The following is a 15,251-nucleotide window of genomic DNA, read 5'->3' as shown; positions in this document are numbered from 1 at the left end:
AGTGCTCCAGAGGGACCTCGCCAGAAATTCAGGACGTGAATGCTCCGGAGCAGGGTGTCCCAAACGTGGCACTTGTTGGGCCACAACTTCTGTGGGGCCGTCCTGTGCCTCGTCGTGTCTGGCAGCATCCACTCTGTCAGTGGCACAGTGCTGTCCCCCCGCCCCATTCCCCCACTGAGCTGTGACAACCAAAATGTCTCAGACACTGGCAATGCCACCAGGGAATAAACTCATCCCGGGTGTGAACTACTGCTCTGGAGGACAGATGTTGCCTCCAGAGGTTTCTGCTCCCAGCTGTTTCTGTCCAGAGGTGGCCAGCTGCCTTCCGACAATGCCAGGCCAATACAAATCTCAGCTGCTGAGAGGCCGTCTGGGGTCAGGGGTCCTGAAAGTCCTGGCGGGGGATGGAAACAGGAGGGGGCTCCGTGCTAGAGAGGACACGTGCATGAATCTGAAAATTCACAGCAGTCCACATCAGGCCGTCGAGGATCTCTTTTTAACACATCACAATTTTTAACTGTGCAGTGACTTATTTGTTTAAACCAGTCTCCCTCGCTAGAACATAAGCCCCCTGAGGGCAGGGATCCATTCATGTGTATCCCAGCACCTGACTCAGAGTCTAGTACACAGGATGCGCAAAGTAAATATCTGCTTCAAGGAGGCAGGGAATTAACAGGCATCTGTTACACGCCTACAAGTGGGAGACACACCTGCCTGGTTACATGCCTGGTTAAAACTCAGATGGCTGCGCCCCAGAGTTTCTGGTTCAGACGGTCTGGGATGGAGCCCAAGACTCTGCATTTCTAACAAGTTCCCAAGTGAGGCTGCTGCTGGTCCAAGGACCAAAGCTGGAGAACCACTGGGCTGAACTCTAACCTTTTGGCTGTCACTCTTGGCTGGGGAGAGTTTAAAAGCCTGGATGCCAGGCCACATCCCAACCAATTAAACCAGAATCGCTACAGATGGCACCCGGGCAACTGGGTGAGTCCACTGTGCGGCCCAGCTTGAGACCTGCTCAGCTTCACCTTCTTATTCAATCCTCACAGCTGGTGGGACTATTCCTTTCTTCTAGATTAAGACACTGAGATTCAGAGGAGTTAGTGGCTTTCCTGAGATCCCTCAGCTGTACCAAAAGTCAACCCTGGTCTTTGGATTCCAGATTCCATGTTCTTTCAGTGACTGTGCTGGTCCTGCCCCTTCAGCAGGTCATAAATCAGACATGGCCTTTTGCCATCTTTGTACCTAATATTCAATATGAAGCCCAATAGTAAGGTGACTGGGGCTGCTGCTCTTATTGTGACAACAAATATTTGCCAATCATTCTTACTGCCATTTGAAAGAGGGGGAAACTGAGGCACGGCAACCTGACCTTGGTCACATAGCCAGAAAGTGCTAGAGCCAGAACGGAACCCAGTCCTCTGCACTGCACCGTGGGCCTCCCATGTGGGGGATGGAGAATGTTGAGTTAGAAAGGGTAGCTAGACCAGGAGGAGGCAAGGAAATGCAGAAGCCAGGGGTACGGGCAAGGCTGGGCAGCAGGTCCCAAGCAGGCAAGTGGCCAAGGACCCAAGTGACAAGTGGAAGATGTTAGGAGACTGCTGGGCCGTGGCCGTGCCCAGGCTGCCCTCTGCCTCAGCCAGGCTGCGTCTTATATTCTTCTCATCTTCCCAGGAACCAATCCCAGTGCTTGTCCTGCCCAGAGCGTCCAGTCAAAGCATATGATTGGCTAATACCAATTGTACAGCACAGTGGGAAGAGGGGAGTAACAGCTTCTTTGAGAATCAGTGGCATTCACCAAATGAGCTCAGTGCAGCCTCACTTGTACTGCGCCTCCTACCCCACCCACACCACGCTGACCCTTCTTCATTCTCCCGCCCCCTCCTGTCTGGTCCCTCCAACTTCCTGCATTTGTTGGCTACCTTCCCAGCTCTGGACTTTTTGGCTCCGTTTCCCTGATTCCAGCAGCTCCTCTCTGATTTGGCACAGTGAGTGCCGCTGTGGACAGATACTGATGACACACTCCCCCCACCACCTGAGAGGGTGTCATGGACCCTCTCATGCTGGGTGTCCCCAGGCGCAACGATGAGACCTGAGCCCATGTGACACTGGAGAGCCTTTGATTCCTCTTGGCACTCAGGTGACCATCAGGTTAAGAGACCCACCACATGCCACCCTGAGGCTTTTCCTGAGAGGGAGCCTGCCAAACCCACACGCCATCTGTACACTTATTTAATGTTTTTGTTTGTTTGTTTTCAAATCAACTCCCTTTTCAGCCTCTGACAAATGTATTTGAAATGGAACGTCTATATGGAAGTGGAAAGAAAGGTAGTATCCCTTGCCATTACTAGCGGGTACCATTACAATAGAGAAAATGGAAAAAAGAAGTGAATTCTAACTAGGTTCTATTCTCTTTCAAAGGTTCAGAGCCTGCCTGAGGCTTGATGCCTTGTTGTTAGAAAGGGAGACAGCAAATGAAACAGAGGTTACAGACACATTGGATCACAGCGTCTTGCTCCTGGACATTCTCAGAAGGACAGTTGGAGAGAACTTGAAAAGAACCCTCTCACCAAGGCGCAATGTGTTTAAGGCCTGGCCCCTGCCCCTCCTCACCAGACGGTCCACGGGGGCACGGGGAAGGGAGGGCGGCTCCACTTCCCCTGGGCTGAGCCAGTTTTAGAAACAAGCCAGAGCCAGTCAGTAGCTTGGCTGCGGCACTGGTGCTGGACGCAATCCGGCTGCTTGCAAAGCACAAAAGCATTTCCCATTCCACAATGGGTTCCAGACCTCCTTGGACAAACAGAGGGGCTGGCGGCAGGCGCTGGGGCCTTCTGATCGCTGGCCGGCTGTGGGCCCTAACCCTTCAGATACTGTGCCTCCTTGCCCTGGCAGTGCCTCCCGGGGAAAGGGTGGTTCTGCTGCTGTTAATGACCACTTGGGAGTCAAAACCCCAAAGAAACTTCAGCGTAAGCACAAAGCCTTTCAAGGTTAAAACTCACGGCCCCTCTGGGTTCTGTGAAACTCTCTCCAGCATAATAGCCTGGCCGCTATTATACATCTGCTTTCCTGCGTGTCATCTGATGCACAGAGCAGACTGTGCCAATGGACAAGCCTGCTGGAACCAGGTGAGTGCTGCAAATAAGTGAAGTGGGCCATGGAGGAGAGAATGCAGGCGAACTGGAGAGCCTGGGTCCAAGAGATGCAGTGGTCACTCAACTCCTGCCCGCTGTTCCCCTGTAGAAAAGTGGGCTCAGCGTTGCTAGAGCTACTGATTTTTCAAGAGATTCTGGAAATCTGAAGTTTATGTACCCAAATGTTCACAGCAGCCTCAAACTGGAAACAACTCTAACATCAGCAGGTGAATGGATAAACAAATGGTATGTGGACCCCACAGCTGCTAGGGTCTAGCCTATAATATCTGTACCACACATACTGCTGAGCAGTAAGAAGGAATAAACTAGGAATCTCAGTTATGCTGAAAGATGCTAGATGAAAAAAGAGTGCATAGGGTATGTCTCCCTGTATAGCAAATTCTAGAAAATGCGAACTAGTCTATAGTGACAGGAAGCAGATCAGCGTTTGTGTCGGGAATGAAACAGGGAGGGACAGGCGGAGGAGATGACAAAGGGGCACATGGAAACCTCTCATATGTTCACTACCCTGAGTGAGGTGGTGGCCTCATGGTATATACAGTATGTGCAAACTTCTCAAATTGTACACCAGACATACGTGCAGCTCATGACGTCTCAAGTAGAAATAAAGCTGCCAAAAGAAAAACGTGAGGGGCCAAATAATATGTGGGTTAAGCTCACCTCATGCACTACTAGTGTCGATCCTCTGATTGGAAACACACCATCAACATTCACTTGGATTTCGGTGAGCACCATGCATTTCGTGAGGCACCATGGCTGCAGGGGTGACAGGGGCTGAGGAAAACCTCTTAACAGCCGGGCTGTAGATAAGCCCGGCCACAGTGAAGGCGGTGACCCTCAGAGACCGGCAGGCATGACCCAGACAGAGTCGGCTGCCTGCCCTCTCCAGCTAAACTCTCAAGGTTTTCTGAAGAACCGAAGTACTTGAATTTCTTCCCTCTGTAAATCTGGTTGGGCTACTCAAGGGTCGAATGCCCTCTTAACTAGCTGCCAGCTAATCGGTTGGCAATGTCAAAAGCAAACAGAGACCACGGCAACAACCCAGGCAAGAGGCTAGGGTGGGGGGTGAGCAGAAGAGGGAGTGAGAAGTGATGACGTTCTGAGAGTAGCAACAACCAGATTTACGGATGGAGTGGATGTGGGGTGGGACAGAAAGACAGGCACCCAAGTGTGGACTCCAAGGTTTGGGACTGAGCAAGTGAAAGTCAGAACCCCTGGAAGCCCCTGGAAGCATCTGGAAGTCAAGGCCACCAACTGAGATGGGAGAGTTCCAGGTGGAGCAGGCAGTAGGGCAGGAGTTGGCGCCTCCTGTTTGCTGCCTCTGACTATAAGACTACACAGAGCATGCGTGGGGTGAGCCGCTGAGGGGAAGCAAAGAAATCCACCTTGTCTGCAGCTTTGATGACCTGTTGGAGGCTGTGCTTCTGGCTTAGCCTGAGCCCCCAGTCCCCAAGGCTCCGACTATATTAACGAGCAATATGGGATAATGAGATGTGACTCAAGGACCGAACGGCTGAGCGGGCACAGAAACCCCAGAGGGCGTTTGCATCGGCACGCTCTGTGTGACGGGGTAAAGCTGGCCTGTGCCCTCGCAGGAGGGATGGCTGGGCTGGGCTTAGAAGCTTAGAAGCAAAACGCAATTAGAGAAAATCTGATTAGAATTGGATGACCCAGGCTTGCCTTTTGGAAGGATTTGGTTCTCCCAGTACTCTGGGTCTGGAAGAGAGGAAGGAGGAAGGAAGAGGGAAGAGGACGGAGAGGACGGGACAGAGGGGAAGGAGACAGCTGCTTACTCAGATGTTTTTCAAAGCCAAAGGACTCTACAACCTGCACTCTGGCTACTTCCTACCAGCGAGTCCAAAGTGCAGGTTCTTAGGCCCAACCCCAGCCCTGCTCCGCCAGGATCTGCGTTTTGCCGCAGTCCCCGGGCGACACTGGTGATGCCTGCACACACGTGCCGTGACACACAGGCCTGCACCATCATCCTTCACACTCCTGCCATAGTCCCTCACACCACTTGGAACGTGATTAACCATCTTTTCTTCAAATCAATTCATTAAACAAAGCCCTGAAATGCATTTACTTAAAAATGAAACTTGATATCACTATTATCAATGGAAAAATCAGCATCATTTGCCGTAAGTGGAAAGAACCATAAAAATGCGTGAAACGAGATGAAAGTGAAACCATGTTATTTCGACTCTGGCTGGATACTGCTGCCTGCCCCAAGTTCTCAGCCTGAGGTCCACGTTGTCTGTTTACAAGGGAGACCGGCGGGGATAAAAGAGGTGAGGGGGGCATTCTAGCTTTCCTCTTGAGATTATCACAAGTGTTGAAAAGGACTGAAGAAGGGAAAGCGTTCTCATTGTGTGATTCAGTGATATTAATGCTACGTCCATGCAGCCCACCTACTGTCGTTTCCTCGTTTCCTCGGCCAGGGTCGAGTTCCCACAACTTACGTGCTGTTGTACTGCAGCGTCCCTTCCCCCATCGCTGCTCCCCGTAAGCCTGTGCATCTTTTCCCCACATTGAGTCCTCCCCCTAAAAGGCACACTCAAGGGTAACTGGATGCAGATGGGACTTATGCTTATCGGCCCCCTCAGGACCCCGGCTCTCAGGAGGGGTCAGTTCTCAAAGGCAGCAGCCCCCGCTGTGGTCATCAACTGCCTCAGCTCAGAGAAGTGACCAGCCTCCTTCTAGCAGTGTTCAGTAGGGCCAGGAGTACCCCAAAGTGCAAGGACGAGGACCCAGGACAAGTTAAAAGGTTTGGGGTGTAGCTCTGGGGATGGAACCCCAGGATCATGGTGGACAGCTAAGGCCGTCTATGCAGCCTCAGACCACTGGGAGAGTCACAGTCTTCATGAAATGCCATGTAGACCTGGCCTTTCAAAGTGGATTCCTATGACCACTTGGGCAATAATTTAATTGCTTCGTGGCACAGGTGAGGATGGGGACCTAGAATTTTCCAGAAATGCTTCTTGCCATGGGGAATCAGGCCAAGCTCAAAAATTAACAGTTAACATTTTAAAGGGAGCATTTCAAATCCTCCAGCTGAAGCAAACTGTTGAAAGGTGAAATGGCTCTTATATGTTTATCTTCATTATTATCAACTCTTTCTTCTATTACCTTAGAAAAGCACCGTGTGACACAGGCCCTCACCAGAAGAGGAGTTCTTGCTCAGGCAGTGTTGACAGTGTCGTGTTGGGGTTTGGTGGATTTCAAACGGGAGCCGGCTTATTTGCAAAGCCGCTGGTGATTATATAATGACTTTTAATAAAAACTCTCGTGGTTCCAAAAACTCTCCGATCAGCAGTGATGAGGCTGTTAGTAATAACTCAAAACTTCCCCAGAGAAATTCGGAAAGGGAAAGGTTTTGCTCCCTACCCCTGCCCAAAAGATTCGTTTTCTTTCCAGTGGTAATACTTGTTACCTTTTCATTGAGTGTTTACCATGTGCCAAGTCCTGTTCTAAGAGCTTCACAGAGAACAACTCATTAATCCTCACAATTATAACATTCTCAAGCAGGAATTCTTATTCCCTGTCTCAGATGAGCCACCAAGACCCACCAAAGGACCCTTCCCACGTCATCTCCAGGCCTCAGACTCAATGCCATGAAACATTGTGACAATGAACTACATTTGATCCACCAAATGAAATACCTCATTAAAAGAAAACACTTACACAACAGCCAAAACGTGGAAGCAATCAAGTGTCCATCAATGGATGAATGAATATACAAAATATGGTCTATACATTCAATGGACTATTACTCAGCCTTATAAAAAGGAAACTCTGACATAGGATACAACATGGATGAAACTTGAAGACACTGTACTAAGTGAAAAGAGCCAGTCACAAAGGGACAATACTGCATGATTCCACTTAAATGATGTACCCAGAGTAGTCAGATTCATAGAGACAGAATGCAGAACGGTGGTTGCCAGGGGCTGGGGAAGGACGACTGGGGATTGCCGTTTAAGGGGCATGGAGTTTAATGGCAGGAACAACAGTCCTGGGGACAGATGGTGGTGATGGCTGCACCTTCTAGCCAAGGTACTTAACACTCCAGAACTACACACTCGCTAATGGTTGGCATGGACTGACTGACGTGTCTCCCCAAATTCACATGTTGAAATCTAATCCCCGTTGTCATAGTATTAGGAGGTGGGAGTGTCTGAGAGGTGACTCATCAGGAGGCTGAGGAATGAGACAAGCGCCCTTTTAAAAGGGACCCCGGAGAGCTCCCTCACGCCTTCCACTAAGTGAGGACACAGCAAGATGACAAGATGACATCTATGAATTTCATCTTGTACGGGATTTCCCCAGACACCCAATCTGCCAGCGCCTCGATCCCGACTCCCCAGCCTTCAGAAAGGTGAGAAAGACATTTCTTGTGTTTATAAGCCGCCCAGTCTGTGGTACGTTTGTTACAGTGGCCCAGTGGACTAAGACAACGGCAAAACATTTTTGCTATGTGTGTTTTACCACAATAGAAACGTGATTTTTCCCTACCAAAAAGAGAAAGAAAGATGCTTGAAATGAAAAGCATTCACTCATGCATACATCATTCCTTAAAACACATCAGTTCAACAGTCCTCACTGCAGATTCCCTTCATTTGCTGCACAGAGATGTAAGGAGTGCCTACTGTGTGCCAGGCGGCATCCTACACAGTGGGGGTACAAGGTTGGGTCAGGAGTGGTGCTCTGGCATCCCACTGGTCTGTAAACTTATGGGGAGCAGGGAGGACAAATTCCACGCAGAGGGCCCCCCCGGGTGGGAAACAGCCTGACACACAGGAATAAGGAAGTGGTGAAAAGGGCAAATTTGAATAAGAGAGCAACAGGAGACAGTGCCAGAATCTGACAGTTGTTTTTACGCCTCAAATTCAAAAGCACCCCACCCCTCAACGGCGGGTTCTGATGCTGTTAAAGCCTTCGAGGGTCCAAAGGTCACTTTTCAAAGATGCTGATGTGAGCAGAGAAGAGCTGCTCAGACTCAGTTCCTGGGGCTCCCACATCCACACCCACCTTCGCGGGTCATGCTCAGCCACATGGCCCTCGGATGGAGTGAAGGGCCCTGGGAGCCATCAACAGCCTTTTGGGTGCCGTGGTGACAGCCACGCTCCAAGCTCCATTTTCCAGTAAGCAAGGAATTTATCCCTAGATGCTCGCATCTTCCCATGAAGGTCATAGCCCTGACCCCTTTTGGACTGGACAAGTTCACAGACCAAGGGATGGGGGTGGGTGGGAACCATTTCAGCAGCAGGGCAGGGCGGGCAGCTTGGCCAGAAGCTGCTGAGACCATAGGAGGAAAGGGAGGGTGGTCATGGTGTCGGGGGCGTCCCGCTTCCTGACCTTAGCCAGCTGCATCTGCAGCTTATTCTTCACGTCCATCACCTCGGCGATGCGGGCGGTAAAGGCCAGGTTGGTGTCGGTGAACTGCTTCCACATCTGGTCTGACAAGGTCTCAAAGAGCCTCGCGGCCTCCTCCCGCAGCCGGATGGAGTCAGCCCGCGTGTTCTGAGAGTGCCTGATGTTGTCGTTACTGAACTTGGCCCAGGTCTCGGGCACGGAGACCCTGCAAGAGGCACGAAGGTGAATTTCACACAGGCGAGGAGCAGGGGTTTGCTGCAGGCCTTAGCGATCTCTCGGCACGCTTGACATTGGGGTGAGGGTCATTCTGGAAGTCGGGGGGCTGCCCTGTGCACTGCAGGATATTTAGCAGCTTCCCTGGCTTCTACTCACTAGACACCAATGCCTCCCTTTCAGTTGTGACAACCAAAAATGTCTCTAGGATTGCTACATGTCCCTTGGGGAAGGAGGCACAGTGGCCCCCAGCTGAGAGCCGCTAGGCTAATCCAACCCCTCATTTTACAGGGGAGGCCACTGCAGCCTAGAGACAGCAGCTGATTTCCCAAAGGACCCTTGCTGAGTTGTAAGAGGAGACATTCCCCCAAAAAGCTCTTTTCCGTAACACTTCCTCCGCCATCATCACCAAAAACGCAGAGGGGGGCATGACGCTGGCTGCGGGGTCCCTTCAGTTCAGCGGTGAACTGTGACCATGCTCCCCACACTGAATTATCTGCTCGGTGAATGTTCTCTGAACACCTACCACAGGCCAAGCCTCGTCTAGGTGCCTGGGAGGGAGCCTTCAAGAGGAGCGCTAACAGTCCTGTCCTTGTGGCGATAGGTTTCCAGGGCAGGGACAGAGGCAATCAACACAGATGTTTAACGTGGTTACGTGCTAGGAAGGAATTTAGCAGCAGGATGATGAGGACAGACCAATGCAGTGAGGCCACTATGTGCCAATCAAAGTCGCGGAAGGAAACAAATGGGATTTATACTCAGAGAGTGTGGAGGTGCTCATGGATTAGCAATTGCATGGAGTTGTCACCACCCCAGCTGTGAAGGCAAGAGAAGAGGGACAGATAGGAGAGGAGCAGGGCTGGAGGACCACAGGGAGGGAGAGAGGAGGGAGGGAGGGGAGGACGATAAAGCCCCAACATTTTTCTCTTCCTTCCCTCCCTGTCTCCTGATGATGTCCCTCCTACTAGTTGAACCCAACTGGAAACAGATTATCAAAGAACCAGAGAGGTGTTCTGCAAAGGGCAGCCTGCTCTACAGCAGGCAACCAGGGACTGAATCTAGGGGATGAATGGAGACACAGGTTACACCAGAAAGGGCAGGCAGGGAAGGCTTCTCGGAGGTGGTGACTCAAGGGATTCAGTGTAGACAACAGATAGCTCTTGTAGATATGGAAGCCCCTGCAAAAAGCAACCAACAAGCCCGAGTTTTGTCCTCTGGGAAGCCTTTGGTAAGGAGGAACATGCATTTCTTTGAGCTGGCTTCAGTTCCCAGGTAAATGACACTAGATCACTTTTCAAGGCCTTTTCTAGCCAAGAAGTCTGCAGTTCTTAAATAAAGCTGACTTTTTTTCTCAGGCAGTAGGAAAAAAGAGACTGAATTATCTGAAATACAAGTCTCTTTTCAGATGTTTTTAAAACGCTCTTATACTGCATGATCAATAGAAATGTTTGAAAAACACATATAATACATAGTTGTTTTGTCTGGCTTTTGCAAAAGTTAAAATCAAGCAAGAAACAGGGGTCTCAGGCTTCTGGACATGGGACAGGGCACTGTGTCTGATCCATCCAACAAAGACCTGTGTCTCTTAGAGAGATGAAATGTCTTTTCCAAGGTCACACAGCTACTCAGCATCAGATAAGAGAAGGTGAGCCCAGGACAGCAGATAGAGACCAGCAGACAGAGACCCCGATGCTGAATGTCAATGTCATGAGCAGCAACCTCTCAGCCCTCTGTCTCCTCTAGAGGAGACAGCTGAACTCCACAGAGAAAATAACGGGCTTGATCACATTGTCTCTGGGGTGAATTTGTCAGAGGCAGCTGCCCCCTCGCAGGTGGGAGGAATGTGTGGTTGGAGCTCCATGCTCCTAACTCCGAAGGCTGCCAGTTCGATTCCCACATGGGCCAGTGGGCTCTCAACCACGAGGTTGCGGGTTCAATTCGAGTCCCGCAAAGGATGGTGGGCTCCACCCCCTGCAACTAAGATTGAACACGGCACCTTGAGCTGAGCTGCCGCTGAGCTCCCGGATGGCTCAGTTGGTTGGAACGCGTCCTCTCAACCACAGGGTTGCCGGTTCGACTCCCGCAAGGGATGGTGGGCTGCGCCCCCTGCAACTAGCAATGGCAACTGGACCTGGAGCTGAGCTGCGCCCTCCACAACTTAAGACTGAAAGGACAACAACTTGAAGCTGAACGGCACCCTCCACAACTAAGACTGAAAGGACAACAACTTGACTTGGAAAAAAGGCCTGGAAGTACACACTGTTCCCCAATAAAGTTCTGTTCCCCTTCCCCAATAAAAAACAAACAAACAAACAAAAAAACCTCAGCCTTGTCTGCTAAAAAAAGGAAAAAACGATGGCAGAGACAGCAGGCTTTGTTGGGGACACGGGAAGTTGGACACGGGAAGTTGCCATGACAAAAACACACACAGGCCCAGTGTCCAATGTGGGCTCAGATCATGGCTCTGCTACTCGCTGTATGAATTTGGACCAGTCACTTCACCTTTCTGAGCCTCAGTCTCCTCATTGTAAAACGGGGACAATAATGGTGCCTATCCCCAGGGGTTGTTGAGTGACTAAATGTGAAACCTCTATAATGGTACCTTACAATAGTAAACGCTTAATAAATGTCCATTATTCATGAGACACTGTGTGTAAAGCTCTCAGCGCAGTGCCTGGGACATAGCAAACATCAGGTAAAAGGCCTCCACTATCACCATCACTACCATCACCACCATCATCATCGGTTAATCGATGGCAATGAGAACTGCAGTGAACAGAGACACTGCAATTCAGAGTCTCAAACGTCCTTTAAGCTGCCCAGACATGGCCCTGTTTTAAGAAAACCCCAAATCAAAGCCCTGAGCTAGGACATCTGGGGAACGATTAGTCATCACAAACAGCAGTGGAGGCTCTTTAAATGTCAGGCCCTCCTGAACATGGAGGTAGGAGTCGCTGCCAGCCAGCCTGGCCACCCAGGTTTCAGGGAGGCCTCAGTGGGAAGGAAACCCTGCGGACTCCCTGTCCCGGTGGGGAGCTGTGCTGAGGGCGCTGAGCTCCGTGAAGCTCTGCTCACCTTGCCAGCGCCTTGGGGGAGGCAACCTTGTCAGGAAAGAAAGCTCCCCAGGAGCTGTCACTGCTGAAAACCCCGAAGGATCCTCTCAATACTTCCATATACACTGAAGTGACCCTGGGCGTGGGCCAGGAAACTGCCAAGAAACTCCTTCCTTCCTTCTCTCTCCCCTCCCACCCCCCCACCCCTCCACCCCGTTCTTCTTTTCCTCTCTTACCCGCCCCTCATTCATTCTTTCATTCAACAAATATTTATTTTACACCTACTATGTGCCGAGCACAATTCTATGTGCTAGAGATTTTTTAAAAAGGGACCAAGACAGACGCTACACCCTCTGCCTATACCCTAGAGCGTCCCTGTGTGTCTGTCTGTCTGCCTCTCCTTCAAACTACCAACTGGGAAAGCATGCTAGTTCTTCACCAAGTCCTGTGATACTGATACTGTGACATGCCCACGACAGTGCCAGGCAGACAGAAGGCACCTATCACACAGCTGTGGGGACCAGAAAATGAGGTTATACAGCAAGCACTCAATAAATGTTAGCTGTTGTTATTCCCCTACACGAGGCTCAGCACTTCACATGGCCACTTTTTATACTCACAGCAACTCTGGGAGGTGGGCACTATTATTATTTCAGTGGTATAGATGAAAAAATGGGGGCTCAGAGGGGTTAAGCAATTTTTCCCAAGAGTTAGTATACAGGCGGGATTTGAAGCCAGGCAGCCTGGCTCCAGAATCCACTCTTAAACCACTACCAGCACTACCCGAGTGGACGTCAACAGGCTCTCCCAGCTGAGCCTGAATTCCTCTTCCCAAGGCTACAACCACCCTGTTGTGCAATCTGTTGGGTGGAATTGCCAACCGAGGTGCCCCAGCACGCCTGGCCCAGCAGCAGTGTGACCCTCACTGAGCCAATCGCTTGCTCTGTCTTGCTGGAATTTGTATCTTGGGCAAGTGAGGCAGGAGTGGGAAGGCGGTGGTGCTCTGACAACAGCTGATTAGCTCCCACTTCCTGGCTCATTCAAGCTGCCAGAACCTTCCCCTCCAACCCTCCCCCCTGCTGAGTCTGTGGCTCCCTGCAGCCTTCCCGTAAATTCTGTCTTAAGTCTTTTAGCCAGAATTCTATGCTGTGGCTTGCAACCGAGGATCCCCAACCAACCACACCACCTCTCACTTGACTGGTACACGGAGCCCTTTGAAGGTTGCTTGGCAGGAGCAGACTCAGAAACCCCATCCCCATCGGGCATGGCCAGATGGGGACCGAGAGCCCAGAACTTACGAGCCATCGACTTTCTCCACGCCATGGAAGAAGGTGATGCAGTCTGACGTGTTCTTCAGATTAAGGCACTTCTCATCGATAAAGTGGGCCGAGTTTTTGTCCTCGAGGTCCTTCTCTAGAGCATGCTGAGCATCTCGGTTATCCCTGGGGGGCGGGGGGGGTGTCAAGGATTTGTCCCTGGGTTGTGCACTTACCCAGAGTCCCTCACCCAAAGTCCCATGCGAGGTCAGTGCAGAGCCACTACTGAAAGACAGGTCTCTAGACTCCCAGGACAGTGCTCTGTCCACCCCAGCGGCTTCTCAGCCCTCTTCCCACCTCATGCCCCCGCCACAGACGCAGGGCCTGCCCCACTCCAAGCAGACCCGTTGTCATTTAGAACAGGGTGGGCAAATATTTACTGTAAAGGGTTAAATACTAATTATTTTGGCTTTGTGGGTCATATGGTCTCTGTAGCAACTACTTAACTTGGAAGGATAATATGTGAATAAATGGGTGTGGACTGTATTCCAATAAAACTTTATTTACAAAAACAGGTGGTGGGCCAGATTTGGCCCTCTCGCTGTAGTTTGCTGACTGGATGATTTAGAAGCTATGAATTCATACTTTGGACAAGGCCTAGTATTCATTTAAAACAGCTTATAAATTATTGTGTCTCACCCTGGGCCCGGCAGGAAGGGAAAAGACAAGGCTAAGACCCAGTCACTTACCTTTGAGTTGCTCACAGATTTGTGTAAATAAATACAGTAAAGCTACATATGGTACAGAATAGTAAGGGCAACTGTGCAGGTTTTTAAAGGATACAAAGTAACATAAGAGAAAAAGCCATTAACTCAGGGTAAGGGGTTGGTCAGGGAAGGCTTCCTGGAGAGATGTCTGGGCTGGGTTTTCATAATAATAGGAGTAGACATTATGGACAAAGTTGGGTGGGAGGATGAGAATTCCAACCTGAGGACACCACATGTGCAAAAGCAGAGGAGCTGAGACCTTCAGGTGTTTAGGGACCTACAAGCAGCTCATTAAGGTTGGCAGAATCAGGGACTGGGCAGAATCAGGGATTGGGTGGAGTCAGTGACTGGGCGGAGTCAGGGACTGGGCGGAGTCAGAGGTTGGGCGGAGTCAGGGATTGGGCGGAGTCAGGGACTGGGCGGAGTCAGAGGTTGGGCGGAGTCAGGGATTAGAGGGAGTCAGGGATTGGGTGGAGTGAAGGGCCAAGTAGAGGTGAGGAGAGGATAACAGGGCAGGCCCAGGACTTGAACCCATAGGGCAAGTATCCTGGCTGAGAAGCTCAGACTTAAAGGCCACTATCTGCCAAACCCTAGACATTGGAGAACCACTTTTATGATTCCTGTCATATTCCCAAAATGCCTATACTATTATTTGCTTGCTACTTTCTTTTCTTATTAAATCACTTTTAAAATATAAATAAATGTATTTTAAAAGGAAAATCTCCATCACTGTCTTTAAAGGAAAACCATTAACAGAAGGTCACCTCAAACATAAATACTAAGTAAGCACTAACAGAATCCTAGCTAGAATCTGTTTTCTCTAGAAGGTTTAAGCCTGAAGCTTTTTGTGTTTCCCTCTTGATTGAAAGAAGATTAGTCAGTGTTAAAACACAAAAGCATCGAGTGGGAATTTCACCTTCAAGTACTTAGAAAAATTGAAAGAGAACAGAGAAGGGAATAAGTCTAAGAGAGTTGATGTCCAGCCAGCAACTAAAGTGAATGATGCCTCTCACACTGGTCTCTCTCTTTCCCCTTCTGCACACTCTCATTTGCTCTTTCTCCCTTTCTCTCTGTCTTTCTCTCTTCCTGCCTCATCTTTCTTGGTTTCTCTCTGTCTTAGGGCATGTCTCCCCACTCTCCCTCCCCCCGCCCCACCTGTCTGTCTCTATCTTTTTGCCACTTTCTTTTTCTGCTGTGGATACTGGGAGCCAGTGAGGGGTTTCAAGCAGGCCAAGAGCAAGGAAATTAAATCCTGACGGTGGCCCCTACCTATCAGGATACTCAGGGGGTCATGCTGGGGCAGGAGGAACCATCCTGGGACCCTTGGGGCCTTTGAACTGGCAGAGCCATGAAGACATGGGGCTCTGTCTTGCCTAATGAGCTGGAAAGTGAAAGACCAGAATGCAGAAAAGAAACATGCCAGAGCATTAGAGGGGAACC

General features: G+C 50.3%; 1 protein-coding gene across 3 annotated transcripts in view; it reads right to left on the bottom strand.

The window, feature by feature from the left end:
• TEKT5 (tektin 5) overlaps nucleotides 1-15,251 on the bottom strand; it is a 52,287-nt gene that overhangs the window by 13,583 nt on the left and 23,453 nt on the right. For all 3 annotated transcript variants that reach the window (XM_074322578.2, XM_074322576.2, XM_074322575.2), the window contains 2 exons: nucleotides 13,087-13,230; nucleotides 8,505-8,727 (listed from right to left, as the gene is read on the bottom strand). In XM_074322578.2, coding sequence (XP_074178679.2) covers nucleotides 8,505-8,727; nucleotides 13,087-13,230 — 367 coding nt within the window. The remainder of the gene's footprint in view (nucleotides 1-8,504; nucleotides 8,728-13,086; nucleotides 13,231-15,251) is intronic.

This window comes from Rhinolophus sinicus, chromosome 10, assembly GCF_057876585.1.
Source record: "Rhinolophus sinicus isolate RSI-liver-muscle chromosome 10, RSI-T2T, whole genome shotgun sequence".
NCBI lineage: Eukaryota > Metazoa > Chordata > Mammalia > Chiroptera > Rhinolophidae > Rhinolophus > Rhinolophus sinicus.
The sequence above is the reverse complement of the archived record's forward strand: the minus strand, read 5'-3'. Positions and strand labels throughout refer to the sequence as shown.